General features: G+C 32.7%; 1 protein-coding gene across 1 annotated transcript in view; it reads right to left on the bottom strand.

Moving 5' to 3' along the window:
* The window catches only part of LOC118182922 (frequenin-2-like), a 534,041-nt gene that overhangs the window by 21,852 nt on the left and 487,239 nt on the right, over nucleotides 1–24,950 (bottom strand). Inside the window, exon 5 of the mRNA XM_035352310.2 lies at nucleotides 11,938–12,016. Within this exon, the coding sequence (XP_035208201.1) occupies nucleotides 11,938–12,016 (79 nt within the window). The remainder of the gene's footprint in view (nucleotides 1–11,937; nucleotides 12,017–24,950) is intronic.

The following is a 24,950-nucleotide window of genomic DNA, read 5'->3' as shown; positions in this document are numbered from 1 at the left end:
TCAAGTAACATACGTAAAATAAATATTTTGAATCTTTAATTAAATTAATTTTTCTGTAAAAATAATTTTTTTTTACAAAGTCTTTGATTTGTGTAAATAACTGATAAAAAATATGTGCATATTGTGATTTAGTTGAAACGATAGAGCCAAAATATGTCTATGCATTTATCTTTAACCGCATTTTTCATGATCTCTCATTTTTAAGAGTTCATATCTGAATTGCTTCAAAAGATCCATACATATATAAGCCTAAAATTTTCTATACATGACATTTATTTTAAGTGCATTTACATCAGACACTCGGATTTTGAGGGAAAAGCACGAAAATATTTGCCTCAAAGCAAATGGAAATTTAAAAAATTTACTTTTTATACTGAAAATTGTAAAAGAAAATGCAATTAATAATTATATAAGTCTTCAGGATAAATGACAGAAAGGCTTTTATTTTAGACAAAAATGAAACAATTTTGCAAACTGCTCATTGTTTTAACAGATACTTTGAAAATTATTCATGCCTATTCTTTAAAAATTACTTTTCATGTATAAGATTCCAAGCTGATGAAAAGAATTTTATATATAAATATACATATAGTGATCTTTATCAATAGATATATCTCAGAAAACAAACTCATAAAATATATCTATAAATAATTGCAATCTTGATCACCTCAACATAGAGGTGGTGTGGTGTATTTAATTATGGCAAAGCATACTAGGGCTATCTGCCTGAGGGGAGGGATGCCTTTCTAAGGGAAACTGGCTCGTATGCGCGTTGCACACGGGGGGGGGGCCGCGAGGGCGCCCATGCAGCCAGCCCGTTCGCGAGATTCGAACCTCGGGCCGAACTACCAGTGTTCAGCGACTTTACCGCTCGGCCGCTGGCGGGCCCTCACCATAGAGGAAACTGTGGAATTTACAAATGGTGAAAATATCGAAACATTCTCGGTGCTTTTGACCGAAATGGAATATCGGATCTTCTGGTAATCACCTTGGTAGCTTAACTCTGTAAAACTAAAATATATACGGAAAGACAGCTTTTATTCCTCATTTCTTCTTTTGATATCTTCTTTATTATTTAGATATCACCAACTGAATTTATGCTGCCTGAAATTAATACTACTTTTTATTAAAACAGTTGTGACTTTTTTTCGCAAAATACCACGTTTCATCAGAAAAAGTTTCGTGTAAATCTCTCATTTACTTAATTTTTTAAACATTATGAATAATTTCTGAAGATTATTAAAAATACAATCCATTTATCTAGTTAAGGGTATGAGCATTGTTTTAATGAATGCAGGCAACAAATGAACATCATTGATAAAAAGCTCCAAATCTACTATATTGAAGTAGGATGTCTTAATTAACTGATTATTGCTTTTGTTATTGTCACTAAATAAATGTGTTACTAAAAGTCGAGAAACACATATTTCCTACTGAAAACTATGTATTCTAATACGCAAAATAACTAACTGTTTTATTATATTTAATTTTATACTAATTTTAATTCTTTTTTTAATTATTTTGGCAAAAAGGTATCCTTACAGTATTAGAATATTTTACATTTTTGATATGAGTGAGTAACTATATCAGGAGCTATTAGTTTTTTTTTTTTTTTTTTTTTTTTTTTTTGTTCAAAACTCTACTAAGGTAGGAGAGAGAAAAACGTTAATTTTCGTAAAATTAGCTAATAGCAGATAATTTAGAATTTAAAAAATATTTAAAAATTAAAAGTTTATTTTATGTATACATGATGCTATATGTTTGAAATATATTGTCTGAAGTAAGTAAAAATGGGAAATCACATTTTTTAACAATTAAATTTCAAGAATATATAAATAAATAGTTGCGCAAAGTTTCATTCAGTTGTGATGAGCATGAAAATGTCTTTAATATAACTAACTAGGTCTTTTAATTTCAAAACTCAAATGCAGAAATCCACCAGAGGAGTTAAAAGGTACTTGTGGTTTATAAACATACTATTATTAATGCTTGGGTTTGTTTATGTTTTATGTTTTATGAATTTTTGTAATGTTATAAATGTATTTTATTATTCAGTATATTATACATAAATACTCGTATTGTGCATCTTAGTTTAATAGTTTTATAGTAGCTTATCATATTTGCAAGTGTTTACTTCATCTATTATACACCAGAAAGTTTGAATCGATGGATGTTGAAATTCCTGAGATAGTTTAAGTAGAACTAGAAGTATGGGTAAAAATCCTCTTCCCCGCTACTGTGGTCGCAAAGTTCTCAGTATTTGGTGACTTCCTGCCAGCTTGAAAGCACTTTAGTAGTTTTCGGAAAATACATATTGAAGCTCTACCTTTTTGTCGAAGTTTCCATGAAAGCTTGCCATCCTCTTTGAACAACTTTATAAAAAGAGAGTCGCCTGTCAGTTGAATCGAGAAGCTTATGTTTTTTTCCGAGGTTTGATCTCGGAGATCACTGGACTAAAGTTTGTCCACAAGCGATTTTTACGATCTGCAATATTCCTTACTTTTTAAGGGCAATTAGTCATTTTTCTCTTTTTTTCGGTCGACTATTTATAACTGCTTATTTTGCCTATAAGAATTGCTGTTTTTCCCTATAAATTTCTAGGGTTCGTATCCCCCTGACCTAACTAAAATCTATGATCAGTTCTGAAAAAAAGTGTTCAGAGACTAAGAATGAGGAGAAAGTAGAGAAGAATGATAAAAATAATTAATAATACATAAATCTTGATAGCATTTACACGTCTTCCCTCCACAAATGATGAAAAAAAGATCAAAGTAACTACCGTAAGGGCATTTATTCTGATGATATATTTAAATACCAAAGGAAACCTTTCCTCTCTTTGACAGAAGTGAACTATGTTTTGCAGTGATGTTAAGCATATTCTTTAACTAATGTAACTAAAAATCTTTACTAGCATTTATTTAAATAACAATCTTCTTTAACTAATAATCTTCATTTTACTCTTTAATGACTGGTATTTAATCTTTTAAAAAGTATTTTATAAATGTTAAGATGGAATGTCTACAGCTGAAGTACGTGTAGAAATCACACGGGAGAAAGGTTAAAAGAACCCTTTCTTGGAACTATTTAAAATTTACAATACGTCGATTTGACGCTAACAAACCACGCCTCGCTCGGACGGTAACTCAAATAACAAGAACTAAACTAAAAATTAACAAACAGTAGAATTACTCTGCAGGGCTCAGATAATCCTGTTATTTAAATCCGGGTTGAAGTCTCGTGGCAGCAAAGTAATAGCTGTTACGCCACGTTAACCAGCAATAAACTCAGAACCACAAGCTCACGCTGCTAAGATACAGTGCTTACCCACACTCGCTAACTTTCCCTACTAGAACTCGGTATTTAAACCTGTTTCTCCTCAAGGTAGAACTTGCATTCCCTCACGCGCGCGTCCAAATTTAAATATTCTGGCATTGACAATTAGGGAAATGGAGCCTTATAGGAAAGTGAAAAATTATGTTTCAGTGGTTATTGAAAACAAATATAAATCCCTACAAAGTATATGTATTTTTAACAGGAAATAAAAGAATAATTGTTATAAATATCGTTAATTCATAAAATAAATAAACGGTGAAATTTTGGACGTAAGGAACAAATTCAAATCAAATTATTGGCACAGACATCAACTCTTCTTAAACTTGTTTACTGCATTTTTAAACTTGCTATAAATATAAAAAGTAATACAATTAAAAAAATTATCTTACAGATGAATTATCAGAATTATTATATTTTTCATTCTATTTCACCGTTTAAAGAATAAAGAAATTTTCAGAGTTCATCTAAATTTTGGCTCATAAAGTGCATAATTCAGATATATACAGTTCGAGCGCCATAAATCACACTTCTCAGTTTTTGTGCTTGTTAATATTTGATTATTTTAAGGTCAAAGATCCGGTCATTTTTTTTTTTTTTCTTTTTTCTTTTTTGAAATAGTACGGAGAGCTGTGTTAATGGAATAAAAAACAGGAAGCGTATGTGCAAATACCTGTAGGTAGATGTCATCATTTACGATATTTAGCATTTCGTAATTAAATAAAAAGTAATTGCAGAATTTTTTAACGTATTTAATTATAATTTTATTGAAATAAAAAAATTACAGATCTATTTGAGCTGAAAGAACAAAACGTTAGAAATACGTTATTTTTAATCTGCTTGGAAATTTTAGTAGCTGGAATTACGAGAACTATAGAAATGGAACCGAAACAGTATTTATTTAAGATTATCTTGTTTAAATCCATTTCAACAAACAGCATTTCAAATCCCATTTATCATTATTATCACTGTCATAAATAAAATTCATAGTAAGTAACGCACCATTAACGAATTAAATTGTGTTTAACGAATTTGTTAAAGACAACTTTAATACGTAAGATTTCATCGCGGTTTCTATTATAATTTTTAAAATAATTATGGATACACAGCTTGAATATGTCTAGGATATACCATGAGAACTGAATATCCAAAAAACAGAGAAGCTTTAAGGCATACAAAAGAGAATATTCTATGATCAGAAATGAATGATGATCTGCCATTTACTGTGTTTTTTCCTCTTTTCCTAAAATGCAGCTAAGCATTTTGAGACAAGATGACGAAATATTATGGCTGAAAAAGTGCAGATATTAGCGTTTTTTACTAATGTCACAAAAGTGTTCTTTTCTTTTTTTTACCAATAAAAAAGAAAGTGATGACAGCATTCAAGAAGATTCTGTTAGCTAATGCGAAAATCATTTGTCTTACATTCCAGGAAAAAAAGCCGTATAAGATGGTCAAAAGAAATATGCTAGCTAGAGTTAGTGGAGCATTTAGTTTGGGAAATTGCAGTTCTTGGACATCAGAACAGGTGCTATTTTAAGTCTCATTTCGAAAGTGCTATTTTAATTTTATTATAAGTCTCATTTCGAAAAAAAATAAGCATAGTTCAGGTTAGAATTTTTAAATACATTAGTCAAAAATTTAAATTTACTAGTTACTATTTTTTTGCTATTTGAAAATATATAATGTCTATCCTACCTTATAAAAACATCTTCTGTGATGTATTTAGCTCTCCATAGCGCTAGATGAAAAATAATATTTGACGTATTTACAAACTAAAATTTCTAAAATTATTTGGCTTAAAAGCATTGCTTGTTTTGCTAGTACTTTTAGTATTTTACCATAAGTACTTTTGTTTAAGAAATAACTTAAGATGTATGGATGGCAGTTTCCGAAGCAGAACTGAAGAAATAATATGACTGAAAGAGAAATTCAGTTACATTCAAGTGGATTTTAATAAGGTGTTCAAATAGAAATTTATAAAAAATACCTTTAAAACATTTGTCAAAAAGCTATACATAAATAATTGTATCTTCTCGTTTTAGTTTTATTTATAAATGTCATTTAAAAAAAGAACATAGAAGATATTAAAAAAATGTCACTTTAGGTTGAAATTCTTTGAGGAGAGGTAATCCAAATTAGAAGTTTTTAAACTACAATGTGGAAAATTATACGAAAACCGTTTTAGCACTGAGAAATATATAAATATAATATACACATTTAAGCAGTTTTTCGCAAGCTAAATTTAAACAGCAAAAAATATTCATAATGCTTTCGTGATTTAAATTATAAAATAAAGAAAGAAATTTATTCTCTTAAACATAAAATTCAGAAAGGTACTGTGAATGAATTTACTGATTTAAAATATTTTCCTATACCTATTATACATAAAAATTCAAACATTTGAAAGCAAATATAGGGAATTTCAAAACGAAAGTTACTCGTTTTCACGGATATTGTTTCCCTCTCACATTACACAGAATTTTTTATTAAATTTATGGCAGGTCTTTTTAAAGTTTTCGTTAATCATGTAACTTTAAATTTTCATACAAATGCATGAAAAATTCTGTATTTGCCTAAGCAACGCACAATGTATCTTTTGCAAATAATATTTTTTCCTTCCACAAGATCATTTAAAAAGCTACATTTAATTTTTGCGAAATACTTCCGCCCCCAAATTAAAAAATATTCCATGAAATCCTCCACTTTATTTTATAAATTGTCAAGGCAGATATCTAGATATATGAAGATATTTAAGAAAATGATTCAGATTAAATGCATTATTTGATTGATATTTTATTCATGCTACATGTATGATAATCAACGTATTTTTGTATGATAAAACAATTTTATCCTCTTTTTTATAATGTATTTTTGTGTTATGATATAGTTTATAGGTGTTTATGATTTTTATGGAGAAAATGATTTAATATATTAAAGAATCAAAGGATCGTGTATGTAAGAGAAAAATTGAACAGCTATGAGACAGAAATGCCATGCTTCTTCCTCTCCATCACAGAGAGGAGATAAGAATTCTTCACTTTCATTTCGATGAATTTTTAGTTTTTTTTATTCAAGAGAAAATGTATTTGGACGTATACAGAGGCAATTTGCACATTCATTTTTAGACAATTTTCATTGCTAGAAATGTTTTACGAAAACATTTTGTGTTTTAAATGTTCCATTCACTATTCGTCACGCCATTTCTACACCGTAATTTCCAAGACAATAAAGCCTTTTTAGTATTAAAAGAGGTATTTTATCTCCTTCCTCTTGAAAAGCTTTCCAAAGTCCAAGGAGGGTTGTAGTTCGACGTTTGAATAATTCGCTTTATAAAAGTCCAAAAGCTCAAAAATCCGTGGAGGGTACATCAGAAAATTTAGTAAAGGTATGAGTGAAGGGAAGATTGTTGAACCCTGTTTTTTGTTTCATTTTTTTCCAGGGAATTAACAGTGGGTTTTGACTTGTGCTTGCTTGCTTTGTCTTGATATAGTTCTACTGACCGACGGCATTGTGGGTAAAGAGAAGACATTTCATACTTAAAAATTGGATATAAAATATATTCCTGATAATATGTGGAATTGACCTTAACAGTTTTCTGCACTGTCTTTAACTTTTATTTGTCTTTATATCAAAAACCAACAACAATTATAAATCCCTTTGAACAACTTAATTTAGAGTCTTTGAATTGAAATAATTGCTAAAAATAATGTTTGAATGTTGAAATAAATACCAAAATCTCACAGATATAAACCAAGGAAAAACAACAGAGGTCTCCTTAACTGCAAGTCCGAAAACAAAAGCAACATGATAAGGGTAATAAAGGATGATGAATAATGAAAAATTACGCATTTTCTTCACCTTGGCACGCCTTATACTAAAGTGCCTAAAAAACTGTTACCCTTGCCTAATGCTCCGTAACTCCCCTAAAGGAAGTGTAGAACTACAGCATCATCGATTCATCGAGAATGAGGAAGTGTTCTGCAGACCACAAATATGCTACTTTTGACAAAGTGGTGCAAACTTTTGCCCGATTCATAGATGTATGAACTCATAGATGTATTAAACTTTCAAGGCGTTGAAATCTGGAGATTTAAGTGCTCACTGCAAGTCTCCAAATGAAAATGAGTGTTCATCTAACCATAATTTGGTGCTCTTGTGTGGCTTTCCCTTGTCCTGTTGTAAGAGGCTAAATTCATCAGAATGGACACAGTATATGAACTGATGTAACACATCAGAAAACATGCGCACATAGTATTCCCCTTTATATACGTACCGAGAATCTTAACGGAATTTCATCTACACAAATTTCATACCATTACAGAACCACCCCACTTGTATGGTCTCCTGTCACTTAAGGATTATATTAATTTATGGAATTTTCTTCTTGTACAGATACTTCCAGTTATCCCAATTAATTTGAAACGTGACTAATCATACCAAACTACTTGTTTGCAGCTTTTACGTTGTCTAGTATTCAATTCGTCAAGTCCAGGAAACCTACAAAATTCCATGTCGTGCAATTTTCAGGGACAGTCCATCCGAACATCTGGTCTTAAGTTCACATGATGAAATGAATAATGATGGTTATATTTAAAAAGGACTCAGCATTGAAGAGCAGTGTCTCTTGAGATAGTGTTGAGCACCTATTCCATGAAATGATTCTTATCGGCTGATGTGGTACTGTTCATCTACTGGCTTTACATGGTCATGCAATTTAAATTTTTTTCAGTCAAAAAAGGCATTTGATTTGGTTTGCGATATTATCATCATATGATGGTTAATAGCTGACTTATTTTTTACTACGATATTTTGAACAACGACGTTTTAAAATGTTGAAATCTTTGCACTGCTTTATATTCAACCAAGACTTTTTATATTAGACGTTTTAGAACTGCGATTTTTCTCTTGCTTTTTTTTTCACGATGTTTGTATGACAACGTATCCCCCTTGTGTTGTTACTTTTCTAAGTTTTCGTCCACGATGTTTCTAATTGTAACTGTGATCTATGCCCGTTCCATCGAATTTCAAGGGAAATTAAGTGCAGTTGAGGCAGATCTATATCTGTAACACATCGATGTTCAAAAGCTTTTGAACTTTTCAGAGTTGATAGTTTAAATCTGTTTATTCGGGTTTAGGCCATTTCAAGGAATAGGCTTCTGGCGAGTTTCGAAGACATCTAAAAGCACTAATAAAAGGAAAAGTATATTTTCAAAAGGTTGTTATGTTGATTGCAAATGTAATCATTCAGCATCATACCGCTAATATTAAGGACATATAAACCTAGTTCCAGAATGGATAAAGGCTCCTGCATATAAAATTTTTCTACAAAACCTCTAATAAATAACCAACGTCATTCGAAGTGAACGATTAAATAAAGTAAAAGTACTCTTTAAATTAAAATTAATATTTATATTTTCGTAGTAATTTGTAAAATTGCAATGGTTAATTTTTAGCCACATGTAATATCTCTTTAAATTAATAAGACTGAATGATTTTCGTTTAAGCATCGAATTAAAAGTACGCCATGATATATATACGCAATATTCTTAAACAGTAATTTTCAAATTATGCATTACCTAATAAAATAGATTCTCATTTAAGTTGTATTCTAGAATTTAAAATTTTGTGTTATTGCATAGCTTTACTGAAAATGTTTTATCATTAATTATGATAAAACGCGCCTTTACCAGAAAGCGGTTTTTTCATATAAAACTTAAAGCGTAAAGAAGTTTATTCAGTTTGCAGCTTGTGACAGTAACCTAAAAATCTCTTTTGCCATTTCTTCGACAAGAAGCTACCAACGAGAGTAAATTTTATTGAAAATTCTTTCATATCCCAAGTTGCGTTAATAGGTAAGGTAAGATCTGAAGTCATTGCACTTTTGTGACTTTTAGAAACGACACTGCATCCATTAAAAAGACGAAATGGATTTAATGGTTCTCCAGGGTCCTTCACAGAACGTTTTAAAACATGTTCGATTAGCAATTGCAGGTAATAATAGAAAGGAAAGTCTTGGAGTAATTTAGAAGTAAACTCTTAAAGAAAATCGCAAGTGCTTTACTGAAGAACTACACATAAAACTAATCGATTAAATTTCTTTTTATTATCAATAGCGTCTAAAGATCCAAGACGCAGTTATCGAGAAATATTTTTATTATGCTATTTGTTTTAATTTCGAATCAAATCTGCCTTGTATCAGCAAACATAATTTGACATAACATAAAAAATTATGTCAGCTTGAAATATACATTTATTTGTATAATAATGCTTCATAAATCGCAACAAATGCGACACATAATGCTATTTGTATTTATCTCTATAATGCTTAATGATCATAATTAAGAACCTCTACCCTATTCTGACCTTGAACCTTTGTCAAAAGGGTTCCATGATTGATATTTTAATTCGCAAACCGTGTAATGAATCGCGCAAATTCTGTGTTATTAAATCACCTTAAATGTGCTATTAATACACAGGGCGTCCCATCATGACCGCCCAAACTCTGCACAACCAAATTCCTCGCTTGAAATAAATAAAAAAGTGCCTAAAGTATTGTGAATGTACTACCCATAGATTTCAAGATAAATGCGAAAGAAAAGGTTACAGCCGAAAACATCGCGGCAAAATCATCGCGGACGAAAACTTCGCGGAGAAAACAATGCAAGGGAAAAATGTCGTGGTAAAAAACATCGTGGGAGAAAATATCGCACTTCTAAAATATCGTGGTACAAAATATCGTGGTCGAAAATAAGCGGTTCAAAACCTTCGCAGTTTAAAAACATCGTCGTCGAAAATATCGTGGTAGTACCTACAAATCATCGCATGACGATAACATCGCATACATGCGTTCTTCAAATCGCATAGTGACATATTATGTAACTGACTTTCGTCATAACTAATAAATCGATATTCAAACAATTGATTGCACGTTATACATGAAAATGTTAACGGTATTTTACGAATAGACGGAAACAAAACAATGTGTAATTTTCATTAAAACAATATCAAATTAATAAATGTGAGAGAAAATAATTTGATCATTAAATAAACAATTTTTATACAGGTAACTTCCTGCAGTTATTTATCTTCCTTTTCCTAAGCATTTTTAGACTGTATTTTTCATGAAAAATTATCAGTTAAATTTAAAAAAAGCCTTCTTTATTAATTTCCTTTGTTAATTAACTATATAATTATAAAATTATATTAAGCTTTTTAAGTTGCATTAATTTTCCACTCATTTTCAATTAAATGCTTAAGTTTCCTTCTTATTTTTTCAGGAAAAATTTATTAGTTGTTCAAATATATCAAATATAGAAGTAAAATAATGCCTCTTGTCTTTTTGCGCTGTATGATATTTATACGAACATGCATTTAGAACTTTCAAAACCTGAAAATGCATGTGTTCGATGTTATCGTCATGCGATGATTTGTAGGTTAATTTATTTTTTACCACGATATTTCTGAGGACGATGTTTTTAAACTGCGAAGTTTTTGAACCGCTTTATTTTCGACGACGGTATTTTGTACCACGATGTTTTAGAACTGCGATATTTTCTCTTTGCGATGTTTCGTTTCACGACGTTTTGTCCTTGCGTTGTTTTTTCCACGACGTTTTCGCCCGCGATGCTTTTGCCGCGATGTTTTCGGCGGACACCAAAAATAAAGTACAACTTCCTATTCGGTCCAAGAAACAAAATCATTGGAAACATGAAAATCGGTATTTCAATATGTTTACATAGAAAAATGCTCAAAACATCACCGTTAGAAGAAGTAGGGAGTAATAAAAGTGGAAATAACTATCTAGTTCAGGGATTCTCAACTGGTGGTACGCAAGAGAAAAATAGGTGGTACGCAAGGAAATAAAGTATTTTTAACTATTAAATTCCAAAATCTCGTGAAGAAAACTGGTTAACTTTTGGCTGAACCGAAAAAAATAATTTAAAGGAATTTCAAATAAAGATGTTAAAATTTTATTGCCTTTTTGCAAAACCTATTTGTACGAACAAGGATTAAATACAGAACAAAGTTTAAAGTGGATCCTAATTTACGGTTAAAACTAAGTGAAATAAAACCAGACAAAAAACATTTGGTCTCTCTTAAACAGGCCCAAATTCCGCACTAAATTTTAAAATTAAATTATTATAACTTAAATTTTCATAATTAAAATGGTAACCAATTTTTAATCGAATATTTTTTATGCGTGCGTATTTAATACAGATAGCCAACAGGTTGTGCAAATGGCAATATATGTATATATATATATTTTAATATTTGACAAATTGAAAAATAATCATTGTAAAATGTAGTGATACTATTTTTTTTTAAATTTTTGTTTAGATGGTACGCGTTAGACGAAAGGTTGAGAACCGCTGATCTAGTTATTAACTTAAAATGAACATTATGAATTAAAAATCATTTTTATTCTGAAAACCTTAAGCATTTTACTTATAAACCCTGAAATATATGATATAAAATTCCTGCAATAAAATGGGAAAATACTTAATAAAATGCAATGGAAGCATATAGCAGTAGGTTTTTCTTTTGACAGCAGTCATAAAAAGAGACGTAAATCCTCTAATTTTAAAGAGTTCAAATGCCACTCACACACGAGCTTTTCTTCGAGGCTTCCTCGTGACGTCACCGAGAGAGCTCGAATGAATTCTTCAAATTCAATTGCACCATCCTGTTAAAAAAAATTCTTATTAGAATATAGAAAGAGGGAAAAAATTTAATAGAATTCTAAAACTAAAATGCAATTTTTATAACAATTTAAATCACATTGTACGAGTATATAGACAATAATAAAGGTTAGTGCAGATAAAAGGATAATTTCCATTTTAATTTGATGAAAGTTTTAGTCAAGTACAAATTATGATGAAACAAATTCCTGAGATAAATAATAAATTCAAATTAACGTAATTTTGCATTTTGCAGAGCTGTGTATTTTATTATTTCCATCATGTAGCTTGATACTTCAGTAATCATTTTAGAATCCGAATTATTAATTTCTTTAAATAGCTATTGGCTCAAACAAATGTAAAATTCTTTCATAAAACATTTCTTAACTTAAAACAACAATTAAAATTAATACTTTTCGATAAAATAAGATCGATTTTAAATCAGAAAGCTGTAAATAAAACGTCAGAATTACTATGAAATTTATTCCCTTTTCTTTTTTCTTTTTTTTTTCTTTTTTCTTTTTTTTTTTTTTTTTTTTTGATATACTGTGATTTTTTGTGCTTAACTGTACATTTGAGCTTAAAAATGGCAATTTTTTTTTCATGACAACTAGTACATTTAACAAAATGAAGGTGATTTGTTTTAATTAAATAAATTGATAATATAATTTCTAACCAGTAATAATTACATATATATTAATTCATTTAGTAATCTGCCTATAAGATGAATTATTATCAAAACAAAATAGGACTTTTCCCACCACTTTGTAGTTACGGTTTAATAGTAACCACATATTATAGAGATATTTCGTTGAAGATTACCATTAATTTCATGGAGATTTGCTAAGACTAATGACCATGGATGGCAGCACTCGGATGTTACATCATTCGCGGATGATCACAAACAAAGTTCTCAGAATTCAAATGAAAGTGATGAATTTATGCAAGTTCTTTTAGAGTTAGCTAAGAATTTATTGTTTCCTTGTCTTTTCTCTTTTTACATTGAATTGATTTTATTCTGGTTGTATTTCATATTATATATTAATTTGCACATATTTCTTCTATCTGTTTTACTTACATGTTGATTTTTTCTGTCTCCCAACAAGCATATTGCTCAACAAATTTTGCTTGCCTTACCAAATTCACATCTTTCGGCCTGATTATCAGCCTTAGTAATTCCATCCATCTGATTTCTGTCTGCACGGAATGGGAATGCTTAAGTCCGGACTTATTTTACATTATAGATTAACTGGAATTACTTCGTGTCAACTAGATAACTCGAGTCTGAGTGATAATCGCGAGTAGAAGGATTTTCTACCAGCGATTTGGGTGCGGATGAATAACGTTAGTAACTCAATAGTTGAAATTTGGCTTGTGAAATGTGTACATAGAACTATACGAAAGCGAAAAGAGCAAAAAAGGGCTTTTCTTTAGTGTTCTATCATTATACGTGTAGGTTTTAACACAGTGCTTCGTTTGTGAGGACTTTTATTCATATTTTTAGTTATGATTATTAAAATTAAATTTAGATTGGAAAGAAAAGTTGACCATGTTGCATTCTGATAGCGTAAGAAAGTTAAATCTATAAACCCAACTCGCCTAACATAATTATATTAATATAACATGAGTTAATGACACAAATCAAAACTTGCATATATTATCATTTGCGAGAATTCGGAAGAGCGTTTTGTATTTTCGCAGTTGTGCCAGCTTATATGAACTAAATGTAGTACTCTAATTTTGAAAAATTTCGAGTATCATATTTCAACGAAAATATCCGTTTGACCTGCTATTGAATCCAGTTGAATAAGTATTTTGCATAGCATCTGTACGTATGGACAGAATAAAATACTCTTTTTCCCAAAACTGATTTAAAATGGGCTCAGAAGGGATTTTGTTGTTACTCATTTGTACGTACGTACGTATGTATATATCTCACATTACTCATAAAAGATTAGCCATAGAAAGTTGAAATTTTTTATTTGGGACTTAAGCACTTCTCTTTTTTATTGCAGTCATCCATATAAAATTTACATATCTATCTATCAATCTCTCTGTCAGCCTATCTATCTACCTATATACATATAGTGCCGATCGCTTGGAGCCATGAAGAAATCCAGATGATGTGACGTCATTCTCTCTACTACTACGAGCTCCGAAGGCGCCAAGCAAATTAGAAGAATTAACGATTTAGATGATAGACGATTGAAGCTAGAGCAGAGACGCTTTTTTATTATATATATATGTGTGTGTGTGTGTGTGTGTGTATGTATACTACATACCCAACCTTAGCCGGGTCTGTTAGCTCTGTTTTTTATCCCTGCATTTTTGGTTTTAAAGGTGATTAAATTATGTTGTTCTTATATTCAAGTTACGTTTTTTATGCCTTTAGTTAATCTACATGCAATGTTTGTAGAATTATCAATAATTTATTCGTGTAAGTGGAGGTAAGCCTAACGAGGTAGCTTTTGTTTACATATGAATCTCTTATTGTGGTGAGTTAAGCCAATTGCGCACAATCTTGAGTATCTGTGTTCCCAGTGGGGCCAAGTTAACTAAAGTTTGTTGCACCGAAGTTTTTTTTTCTACCCATTGGACGATTTACTTGTTTTGCCGAAGAAACTCTAATTTTAATTGAAAAAATTAATTTTTAACTATTTTCAAATGTACTCAGTGTTATAGGTGTTTTTTTTATGAAGAAGTGTTTGAGGTTTATGTATTTTTGTATTTATATTGTCTTTAAAGAAATTCGATAAAGGAAATTTAGGAAATTTAAATGAAATGCAGCAAATAATACGTATAATTAAATAGTCGTACAAGGAAGTCATGGGGTATCTATATCAGACGTTTTTGTAAATTGTAACAATGTATATAATAACAACCATACTAGTGCGTGTTTTTTTTTTTTTTTTTTTTTTTTTTATAATTTAAGTCATGCCTTCTTCTTTGGATTTTATTGTATAAGTTATTCGGAAAGTAAGGTCCGATTTCTTATAAAAAGTAAGCCACCACAAATATTTTTCAGAAACATTTTTAATTTAATTCCTCATATGTTTCTTTATTTTCTTATATACATATTTCTCTATTAAATTTAATTCATTACATGTTTCTCTATTTACATGTTTGCTACTAAAGGAAAAAACAGAAAATATCTTATTTCTGTTCTTAATGTGGCAGGTATTCTTTAATATCAATGTAATGATTCCGTTTCACATTATTCCATCATTGCATTGAAACAATGGTGTAACATACGATATGATATGAGTACTAATATGTGGTCCGGTGCTTGCTAGGTGTTCAAACTGACCCTCTTTCCAATACTATGAGTACTATTATTTTTATTTGTGTAGTTTCACATTTGCAGGGTTTTCTGAGTCATTTTCTAATTCGAGCCGTAAGTGAAACGTTAATTTTTATTAAAGAACAGACAAAATAAAATTTAACTTTTTTAATAGCATTACACGAACCTTTTCGGGTTTATTTTTCTATTTCTGACCTAATCAAACTTCTTTCCAAAATAACTTTTTTCTTCAAACCAATTTCTACCATTTTCTTCTGTATTCATAAGGATTACAAAGTTCTTTCTTTAATGGATATTTACGAAATTTTCCTTACTCTTACAGATATACATTTAATTTTCTTTTTTTTTAAATTATACTCACCTAACGGTGTGAAATATTGCCATGACTAAAAATGCCCAGAAATATCTCTATTTTTTTTTAAATAGAAGGAAACCTTTAAGTAACTGATATGGTTCCTTCGATTTTGAATCTTATTTGATTATATGCTAAATGTTTCTTTACCTGCGTATTATATTATAGTGTACTTTCTTATATTTTATTTCTACATGAAGCTTTTAAATGGCAGAAAGAATAGAAACAAATTTAAGAGAAAGCAAAATCTGAAATCAAATCTTATGTTATAATAAGCCAAATGACACATAAAATCAGATGCTGAAGCACCCTTAAGAAGTTATCTGATGAAAAGCATCTCTTGAGTTCACTGCTTATTATACGAGTTCGATACAGTCTGCTTAGCATTAATAATATTTGAATTTAGCAAATTTACAGATATTTTGTTCACAACGGTCCTCTATATAAAGCCGATGCAGTAAATTATTAGCACCGTAATTTGTGCTTTTTAAATATCACTACAACGTATCGTTGATCTCCTACTTCTACGAAAGTTCGCTTTAGTAAAGGAACGATATTACTGTCTTTTTCGATGTAACAGAAGAGTTTTCATTTTTTTCAAACATTTAGAAAATTGAAACAATTTTTTATCATTTATATGCGATAAAATAAAATATAAAAATATAAAGTATCCAAAATATAAGTATTTATACAAATGTTTAACAAATGTGGAAACTTTGTAGAAAATAGAGAAACATGTAAGGAATTGAATTTAAAAAGATTCTGAAATTATCTGTGGTGGCTTACTTTTTATAAGAAATTGGACCTTACTTTCCGAATAATTTATACAGCAAGAACCGAAGAAGAACGCAGGACTTAAATTGTAAAAAAAAACCATGCACTTCCAGTGTTGTAATATGTTTCCTTTTCCATGAATAACCGAATAACAGAAAAGCGAAAATACAAACGAAAACATCTGTCAAGTAAAATATATTTTTAAAGCCTTTCACGTTAGCCAGCGGCACCTAGAGATCTTCACATTCGACATTTCGATTGGGAAATCAGAGAAATGGTGGGTATAATGTTGATGGTAAGTACATAAACAATAATCTTCTCCATTTATACACCTCAATTTTCTGCTTCTGCTACTACCGAGTCTCTGATAACTCACCGCTCTGTCATCTATCAACACCCTTGAAACATTAGGTGCACTTTCTTCAAAAGACAAAATTACAAATATTATTATTTTTTATTTGGCCAGGGTAGTTATTTCGTCTATCGTGCTTTTAATGCTGTTTTAGATTTCATGCAAAATTTCATGAGGTTTTTGATAAATGTATTTCCGGCAATTGATAAGTCTTTATAAAGCAGTTCACTTTTAAAAGTTACTGTTAACCTTTAAAAATGAACTCTTGATTTATGTAGAGAAAACTCTGTAACTTAACAACAAATTTTTGTTTCGTTCTCCGCCATTTTTAATACACTAAACGTTATGAAATACGTCAAAAAGAGATATGTGGACTTAATTATTAATGAAAAGAATCAATAGAGCAAATGTTCCAAAAGTTGGAGATACGTATGCATTTTGAGTTTACATATCTGACATTTGTGATATATGTTCTGAATTGAAAAGAAGTACAAAAACGTAAATTAGGAAAACACACTTTCTTCTTAATGACTTTTATCTGATATATCTTTTTATTGAGTTATAAATGTAATTCTTGTCATTTCCTAAATAAGAAACATAACAAAAAATAATTATCATTTCCCGAACTGTATAACGGTCTTTTATTTGCCTCTTACGCAGTGTTATATATTCCTCAGATAAACTTAAAAGATTAATAATTAGAACCGAAATAAATATCATTTTGTAATTAAAAGATAAAACAATTCTTTTATTCATTATCTTATAAAATGCAGTGCAGTTCAAAGCAATATTAATCAAATTGTTTATAGGTAATCAATGCTCAGCAGATGTGATTGATGGACATGTTTTTAACCATTGGCTAATTAGTCAGGTTATCGATTTTAATTACAACCATTAAGTTCGGAACTAAATATAATTTAAAACTAAATAAACTATTAGCTAAACTATCGATTTTATTAAAAAATTTTATGATCAGAATTAAGTACAGCTTTACCCTAATATTGTAAGCGTTAAAAGGTTCTAGCAAATAACATAGGCATGTTTTTAAACCAAAAAGGTTATTATTCTCGAAATACGATTTTGCATTGTTTTTTTAATAAATGTCGTCCACCGCAAATGCGTTATCTCCGCTTCCAATCGATACTGTAGACATTCGACAAAATATACGGTATTTATCTTTGAAATTTAATCTATATATTTTTTAGCAACTAAGTAAGCTATTGAAATCTCCCAGACAGTTTAGTGGTTAGATAAACTTACTGCGATACCGAACGGCCCGTGTTCGAATCCCGAAGAAGGCATCTCTGTAATTGTTCGTCCCTTCATGGAAGGTAACGTTGCGACACCTATCAAATGCTTCTAAAATAAAGTGGCCACCACCTCTGACATTACTGTGGCCAAGCGAAAGTCGACTAGGTAGGCCAAAATAGTTTGGCGCTAACTTACCCCGCTTATGGAATATTAGCTGATATTGTGTAATACTGTACGAATATCTGAGGAAAGTGAAGCATTTTGTTTTATTTATTGTGATAATAATAAATTTTGTTCATTATTCATCGGACTTGTGCCTTCAATTCAAACGAACCCGTACGCATGCAACACTTTTTAGTCTCAGAAGTAGGATTTGAATGCCAATAACAAGAGCGATGGAAGGACAACTAAGGCATTTGGTATCAGCCTTTGCCTCGTTTAAGGGAGAAATGAAAACGTAACAAGAAGAGATGAAATTGAGCCAAGAATCCGTTAAAGGGGAGATGAAAACACTCAAAACAAAGATAGCTGCTAATCAAGAAGAGATGAATTTGGACCAAGAATCCGTTAAAGCGGAAATGAAAGCGGTTCGAGAAAAGATGGAACCTGTTAAAGCAGAAATGAAAGTGGGCCAAGAGGAAATTAAAAGAGAAATCACATACATAAAAGAAAACAAATTTGAAGCTATAAATATCAGAATTGACACGGTTGAAAACAGAGTTGGAGAAATTGAAGAAAAGGTTTCTGCCGCCCAACATTGAGTCGAACAACATATTGATGACAAGATTTCTACGGTTGCCAAAGAAGTTGATACTTAAAAGAAATTCATAGCGACGGCAGGGAGCAATTCAGATGGTTTTAAATTTTTACCGATGCCTGCCAGTCCGTCTCTGAAGCTATCCACGTATGATGGGAAGACCTCCTGGCAAGTGTATAAGATGCAATTTTTCTATAGTTGCGGATGCGAATGGATGGGATTTCCAAGCGAAGATCTGTCATATCGCCGCTTCTCTAAGAGCAGACACTGCTGATATCCTTCAGACTCTTCCAGAAAAGCTAAGGCTAGATTTCGAAGCTCTGTCCGGCGCTTTGGGGAGAAGTTTTTAAAAGACAACAGCAGGCTACAATTAAAATCCTTCAACAGAAACCCACAGAAACACTCCAGCAGCTGGCTACGGATGTTAGAAAGTTGTCCCACCTCGACTTTACAGAGTGCCTGAGAGAATCGAGGGAAATCCAGTCCCTGCAATACTTTATCGATAGCATCCGGGATCCCAAAATACAGAACGCTCTGCGAAAGGCGGCTGTGAAGGACATAAAAAGCGCTCGGTTCTACGCCGTGAAATTCGAGGCAGCCTAACAAGCAACTCGTAGAGATCACTACCCAGCCAGTACTATGCGAGTCCACGAGCCAGTGTATCAATTGATGGATGATTTAGATGATTTATCCAGAAAAATCAATGCTTTAATACGGAGTAGGCGTGAGAACAAAGTGGCTCTAAAGTAATGGAAATGTGGTGCTGAAGCGCACATACGACGGCATTGCAGAGCACCCCAAGGTATGGATAATAAAACGGATAATTTGAAAAGACCAGTGAATGCCTTGAGACATAATATTGGTGAAAGGAAACCGATCCTAAATTACTGGAACTGCGGTGTTGAAGGCCACCTACGAAGGAACTGCAGAACACTCCAGAGCACCGAAAATAAGGCATACGATTTAAACAGACAATTAAATGCCATGGGTCGGAATAGGAGTGACAAGAACCAAAGTGTTGGAACTGCGGAGCAGAAAGCCACGTGCAAAGGAACTGCAGAACACCCTAGAGCACGGAAATTAAGACTATTTCCAAGTAACGACGGAGAAAACAAATTAATGACCATATCGAGGAACGGAGGTTGCCAGAGAATGAAAACACTACTTTAAAGTGCTCAAGATTTCTGCCCTGAGTGGCAGCAGTAATGAACTATCCATCAATGGGCATATTTTGATTGAGTTCCTTGCAAGATGATCATTAACTCAGGAGCTAATCATTCGGAAAGAGTTAACAGTTTAAAGATAAACTCATTTGGACGCCAACCTGTGTTACATCCAGACTGCTTCTGGCGAAGAAATCTCCATACCTGGGAAGTTAAACGTGAACATCATGTTTTGAAGTGCCGCCTACCGTCATACGGCATATGTGGCGAATATTACAGATCCATGCATACTCAGGCTGGACCTTTTAAGGAAATACAATTTTTACTTAGACTTAAAAAACAAAAACCTGCTTTCAGCACCTGAGGACATTGTAAGGATCTTAAGTTTTACTAACGTTTATTTTATTTTAAATCTTTACTATCACTTCTTATTTTCTACTTCCGGCCAGAATTAAAAGCGTTAAAGTATTTATGCAAAGTTTGACTGGCGAACGCCAAGTATTTAAGTTGTGGCTTTTTGCCAAGCGGGAGAGAGGAAGCAGTGAGTCGAAGCAGGCCGCTTACCTTAGAAGTTTTACTCAGTTGCTGGTTGCCTTCCAGGCCAGAGGTTTTAATCCTCTTGATAATTTTTAAACGTATTGTAGTGTTCACAGTTCTCTGTACTACATACGGCTTCCTGTTAATATAAGGCCAATCTTCCACGTTTATTATTTTAAAGTTAAATTAGAGTTTAGTTTTATTTTTATATTTTTACGTTAGACCACAAGTAGCGGGTCTGTGTATTCCGAAGTACGGAAGTTATTGTAAATAGAGAAAAATAAAGGGTTTTGTATACCCTTCTTGTGTATCCTGTCTACTTCCCACAGTGATTGAACATAGCTTTAGTAAGCTCTCTGTTCCGAGTCAGGTCCTTGCATGTTCCCGAAGAAAGTAAGACGGAACATTGAACCTGATAGTGGCGCCCAACGAAGAAGAATAACCATGGCCGAGTTTCAAGAAAAACCTGTGCTGCCTGCAGAAGCGGCTCAGAATCCAGAAATGCCAGCTGCCGCCCTGGAAGGATTTGGTTACATCGTCCAGACCATGCGCGCTTCGATGAAACCAGAAGCAACATTTAATGAAAACTCACCGGTAACCAGTTTTTTGGAAAAATTGGATGACCACTTCATGCTCTACCCCGTGCACGAATTTCAAAAAGTTACCTTAGCTACCAGCGCTTTGAGGGGCGAAGCGCTTAATTGGTTCAAATGTATAGGCAGAAGTCTCTTGGGTCCAGCAGGAAGTCCCACCTATACTTACGAGAATTTCAAGACTGCCCTACTAAAAGCCTTCCCTGTCGTAAGGGATCGTGCGAAATTAGAAACGGAACTTTTCAGCATATATCAACAAAGAATCGAAAATCTCTCAAGCTTTATTTTAGGAAAAATTCACGTCTTCAAACTCTTGTATGGAAACCGTCCGGATCCTGAGATAAATCAAGTGATTTTGCCGAGGTTACTTCCCCAAGTGCAAGACTTTATTGAATTAAGAAATCCGACTACACTGGAAAAGTTATTTGAGCTAGCAATCCAGTTTGAAAGTAGAAGAACGGCGGACATTGAAAGAAGACGCCAATATCAACAGCGAAACCAATTTGGTGCGCCAAGACTACAGCACACTCAAGCACACGGCTACGGAAGCAAAGCGAATCAGTGGGCAAGTAAACCCGAGCATTCAAAAACAGCCGGCGAACGTCGACAGTTCAATAGCAATCCAGGAAAACGTCTCAAGGCCAGTGGAAGAAGAAGGAAAGCACGGAAATGAAAAATAAGTTAAACTAAAACGGATTTCTGCTGACGGGAGGGTGCGGAAATCCGAAGGCCAACAAAACCCCTCTTCTTTCAAGTTAAATACAGTAATGGTGAAAAATTTGACTCTTCCGAAGATTGAAGTGTTGGTGAATAATATCCCAGCCACCGCACTCCTGGATACAGGCGCGCAGTGTTCCTGTGTGGCAGAAGAATTTTTTAGGAAGTATTTTCGGAAATACCGCATATATAATTCGGATAATACGACAGTGTTAGCGGCGCAAGGAGAAAAATGTAAGTGTATAGGTAAAGTACCGCTGTATGTCCGTATCAAGGACGAACAAGTAAAGGTGATGTTTTTTATAGTAAAGAATCTGCAAGCACATATAATCTTAGGAATAGATTTTCTTTCAGAGGCACAAGCAACGCTGGATTTTAATGAAGCGTCCCTTAAGCTGACGATGAAACCAGTTCGTGCAGAAAAGGCTGAACCGCCGATGTTAAATCTTGACCACCTGCCTAATGACGAGCAAGGAAGAATCCGACAAGTGGTAAGTGAATTTGCATCGTTATTTAGTGATATTCCAGGATTTACTCAGGTTACTAACCATAGTATTGACACCGGAGATTCAATGCCAGTTCGCCACAAAGCATACCGGTATGATAAGAATAAGGAAAAAATTATAGAATGGCATATCAACGATATGCTACGTAAAAAGATCATAACGCCCATCTCAAGTAGTTATGCTAGACCGGTGGTTTAATGTAAGAAAAATAATGACTATCCTTTGACACATCCAAAAAGTGGAGATTCGCAATTGGCTACCGTAAATTAAACTCCATAACTAAATATCCGGTATATCCGTTACCTATTATTGAAAAAATTCTAAGGAACATAACATCCACCAAATATATGACGACTTTAGACTTAACGACTGGTTATTTTCAAATAGGGGTTAGGCCTGAGGACGTGCCTAAGACTGCTTTTATAACCAAGTCTGGCACTTATGCATTTTTGCCTATGCCGTTTGGCCTTTCAGGGGCGCCGGCAACATTTCAGCGATGTATGGACATTGTGTTAAGACCTGTTCTTGGAAAGTCCACATTTATCTATTTAGACGATATCATTATTACTAGTGATAATCTTGACCAACATGTACAGGATTTAAGACAGGTGTTTTCTTTATTAAATGAGGCCGGTCTAAAAGTTAATGTCGAAAAGTGCAAATTTGCAGCCCCTGAATTAAAATATTTAGGTTACAAGATATCTCAGAAAGGAATAGAGACAGACGAATCAAAAATAATCGCTGTACAAAAGTATCCGACTCCAAACACGGCGAAGAAGCTCTCTTCTTTTCTAGGACTTTGTTCATATTATAGGTCCTTTATAAAAGATTTTGCAGCTATTGCTGAACCATTGTTAAAATTAAAAAGGAAAAAGGCAAGATTCTCGTGGACGGCCGAAGCCAATAGTGCTTTCGAAAAATTAAAACAAGCATTAACGCAAGCCCCTGTGTTGAAATTTCCTGAAAAGGATGAGAATTTAGAAATTTCAGCGGATGCTTCGGATTATGCGGTAGGAGCGGTACTTTCGCAAAATCAGCAGCCCGTGGCATTTTTTAGCCGAACTTTAAATCAAACACAAAGAAACTATTCCGCGACCGAGAGAGAGGCACTTGCAGTTCTGTTAGCAGTGCAAAAGTTCCGAGTCTATTTTGGAAAGGCGCCAATAACAGTGTACTCTGATCATGCGGCGGTAACTAGATTGTACTCAGGGAAAAACTTATCCCCAAGGTTAATAAGATGGGCACTCAAGTACAAGAATATAATCTGGTAATCAAGCATACCCCCGGAAAGGAAAATATCGTAGCAGATGCCCTATCCAGAATTAAAATAGATGAAGAAGGGAATACCGTAAAGGTGGCAATGCTCACAGCATGTACAATAAATTCCCGAGAAACTGTAATAACCGAACTGGGTAAGGATCCTAAGTTTGGAAGCATTTATGAGTATTTAAAGGATCCTGAAAATTTTAGCCACCAAGATATTGTGGCGATAAGAAATAGGGCGGCCCATTACGAACTAATAGATGGTCTATTATTCTATACAAAAACTACGAATTCCAAGAACGAATTTCGACCTGTTATCCCAGCTAGTCTTAGATTAAATATCCTGCAGGAGCTCCATGACAGCCCTTTAGCTTCTCATGCTGGTATTCGAAAAACTATCCAACGCGTACGCGAGCCAGTCTATTTTCCTGAACTGCAAAAGTTAACAAGGGCGTATGTCCAGTCCTGCCCAACATGTCAAGCAGTTAATTATATTAATTTCCGCCCGGCCGGGTTTCTAAATATTATTAAATCCGAATTTCCAAATGAAATAATTGGCATCGATTTATTGGGCCATTTCCCAAAAAGTCAATTAAATAAAAGTCGCTATCTCCTTGTTATGGTTGATCATTTTAGTAAGTGGACCGAAATTGTTCCCTTAAAACGAGCCTCCGCGAAATTAGTTACTGATTCTGTTTTAAATAAATATATTTTACAATATGCGGCGCCCCTAAAAGTTATATCGGATAATGGTCCTCAATTTGTAAGTAATATATTTGAAGACATGTGCCAAAAACTCGGCATACGTCATTTAAAAATATTCCCGTATCGGCCGCAATCAAATATAGCGGAACGGGTCAATAGAAATATAGTGAAAATTATCCGTAGTTATGTTAAAAATTTTCATAAAAGCTGAGATAACTATGTCAATGAATTTGCTTTCGCCCTTAGGACCGCAAAACATGATACAACGGGCAAAATTCCTGCTGAGTTATTTTTAGGCAGAAAGATTATAACGCCGTTAGATAAATTATTTTATGTGCAACAAAGAGCCCCAGAATTTAAAATGGGTGATATAGAAAAACTGATTAAGGAAGCAAAGAAGAATACTGAAGTAGCACAGAGAAAACAAAAACTATATTATGACTTGAAACGACGGGGAGTAACTTATAAAGTAGGGGATGAAGTTTTAAAAATTAAGCATTCACTTTCTTCAGCACCAGAAGATAAAACTGCCAAATTTTTTCCACGATTTGAAGGACCATATGTCGTAGAAAAAATAACTCACGCTGTAGTAGTGTTAAAATGGTTAAACCTGCTCCGCAAACATTGATCAAATCAAACCCTACTATGATCGTAATAAAATGAAAATT

This window comes from Stegodyphus dumicola, chromosome 1 (assembly GCF_044657685.1).
Source record: "Stegodyphus dumicola isolate Sdum_Otavi_A_Nest chromosome 1, ASM4465768v1".
Taxonomy (NCBI): domain Eukaryota; kingdom Metazoa; phylum Arthropoda; class Arachnida; order Araneae; family Eresidae; genus Stegodyphus; species Stegodyphus dumicola.
Note: the sequence above shows the minus strand (reverse complement) of the source record. Positions and strands in the feature narration are given on the sequence as shown.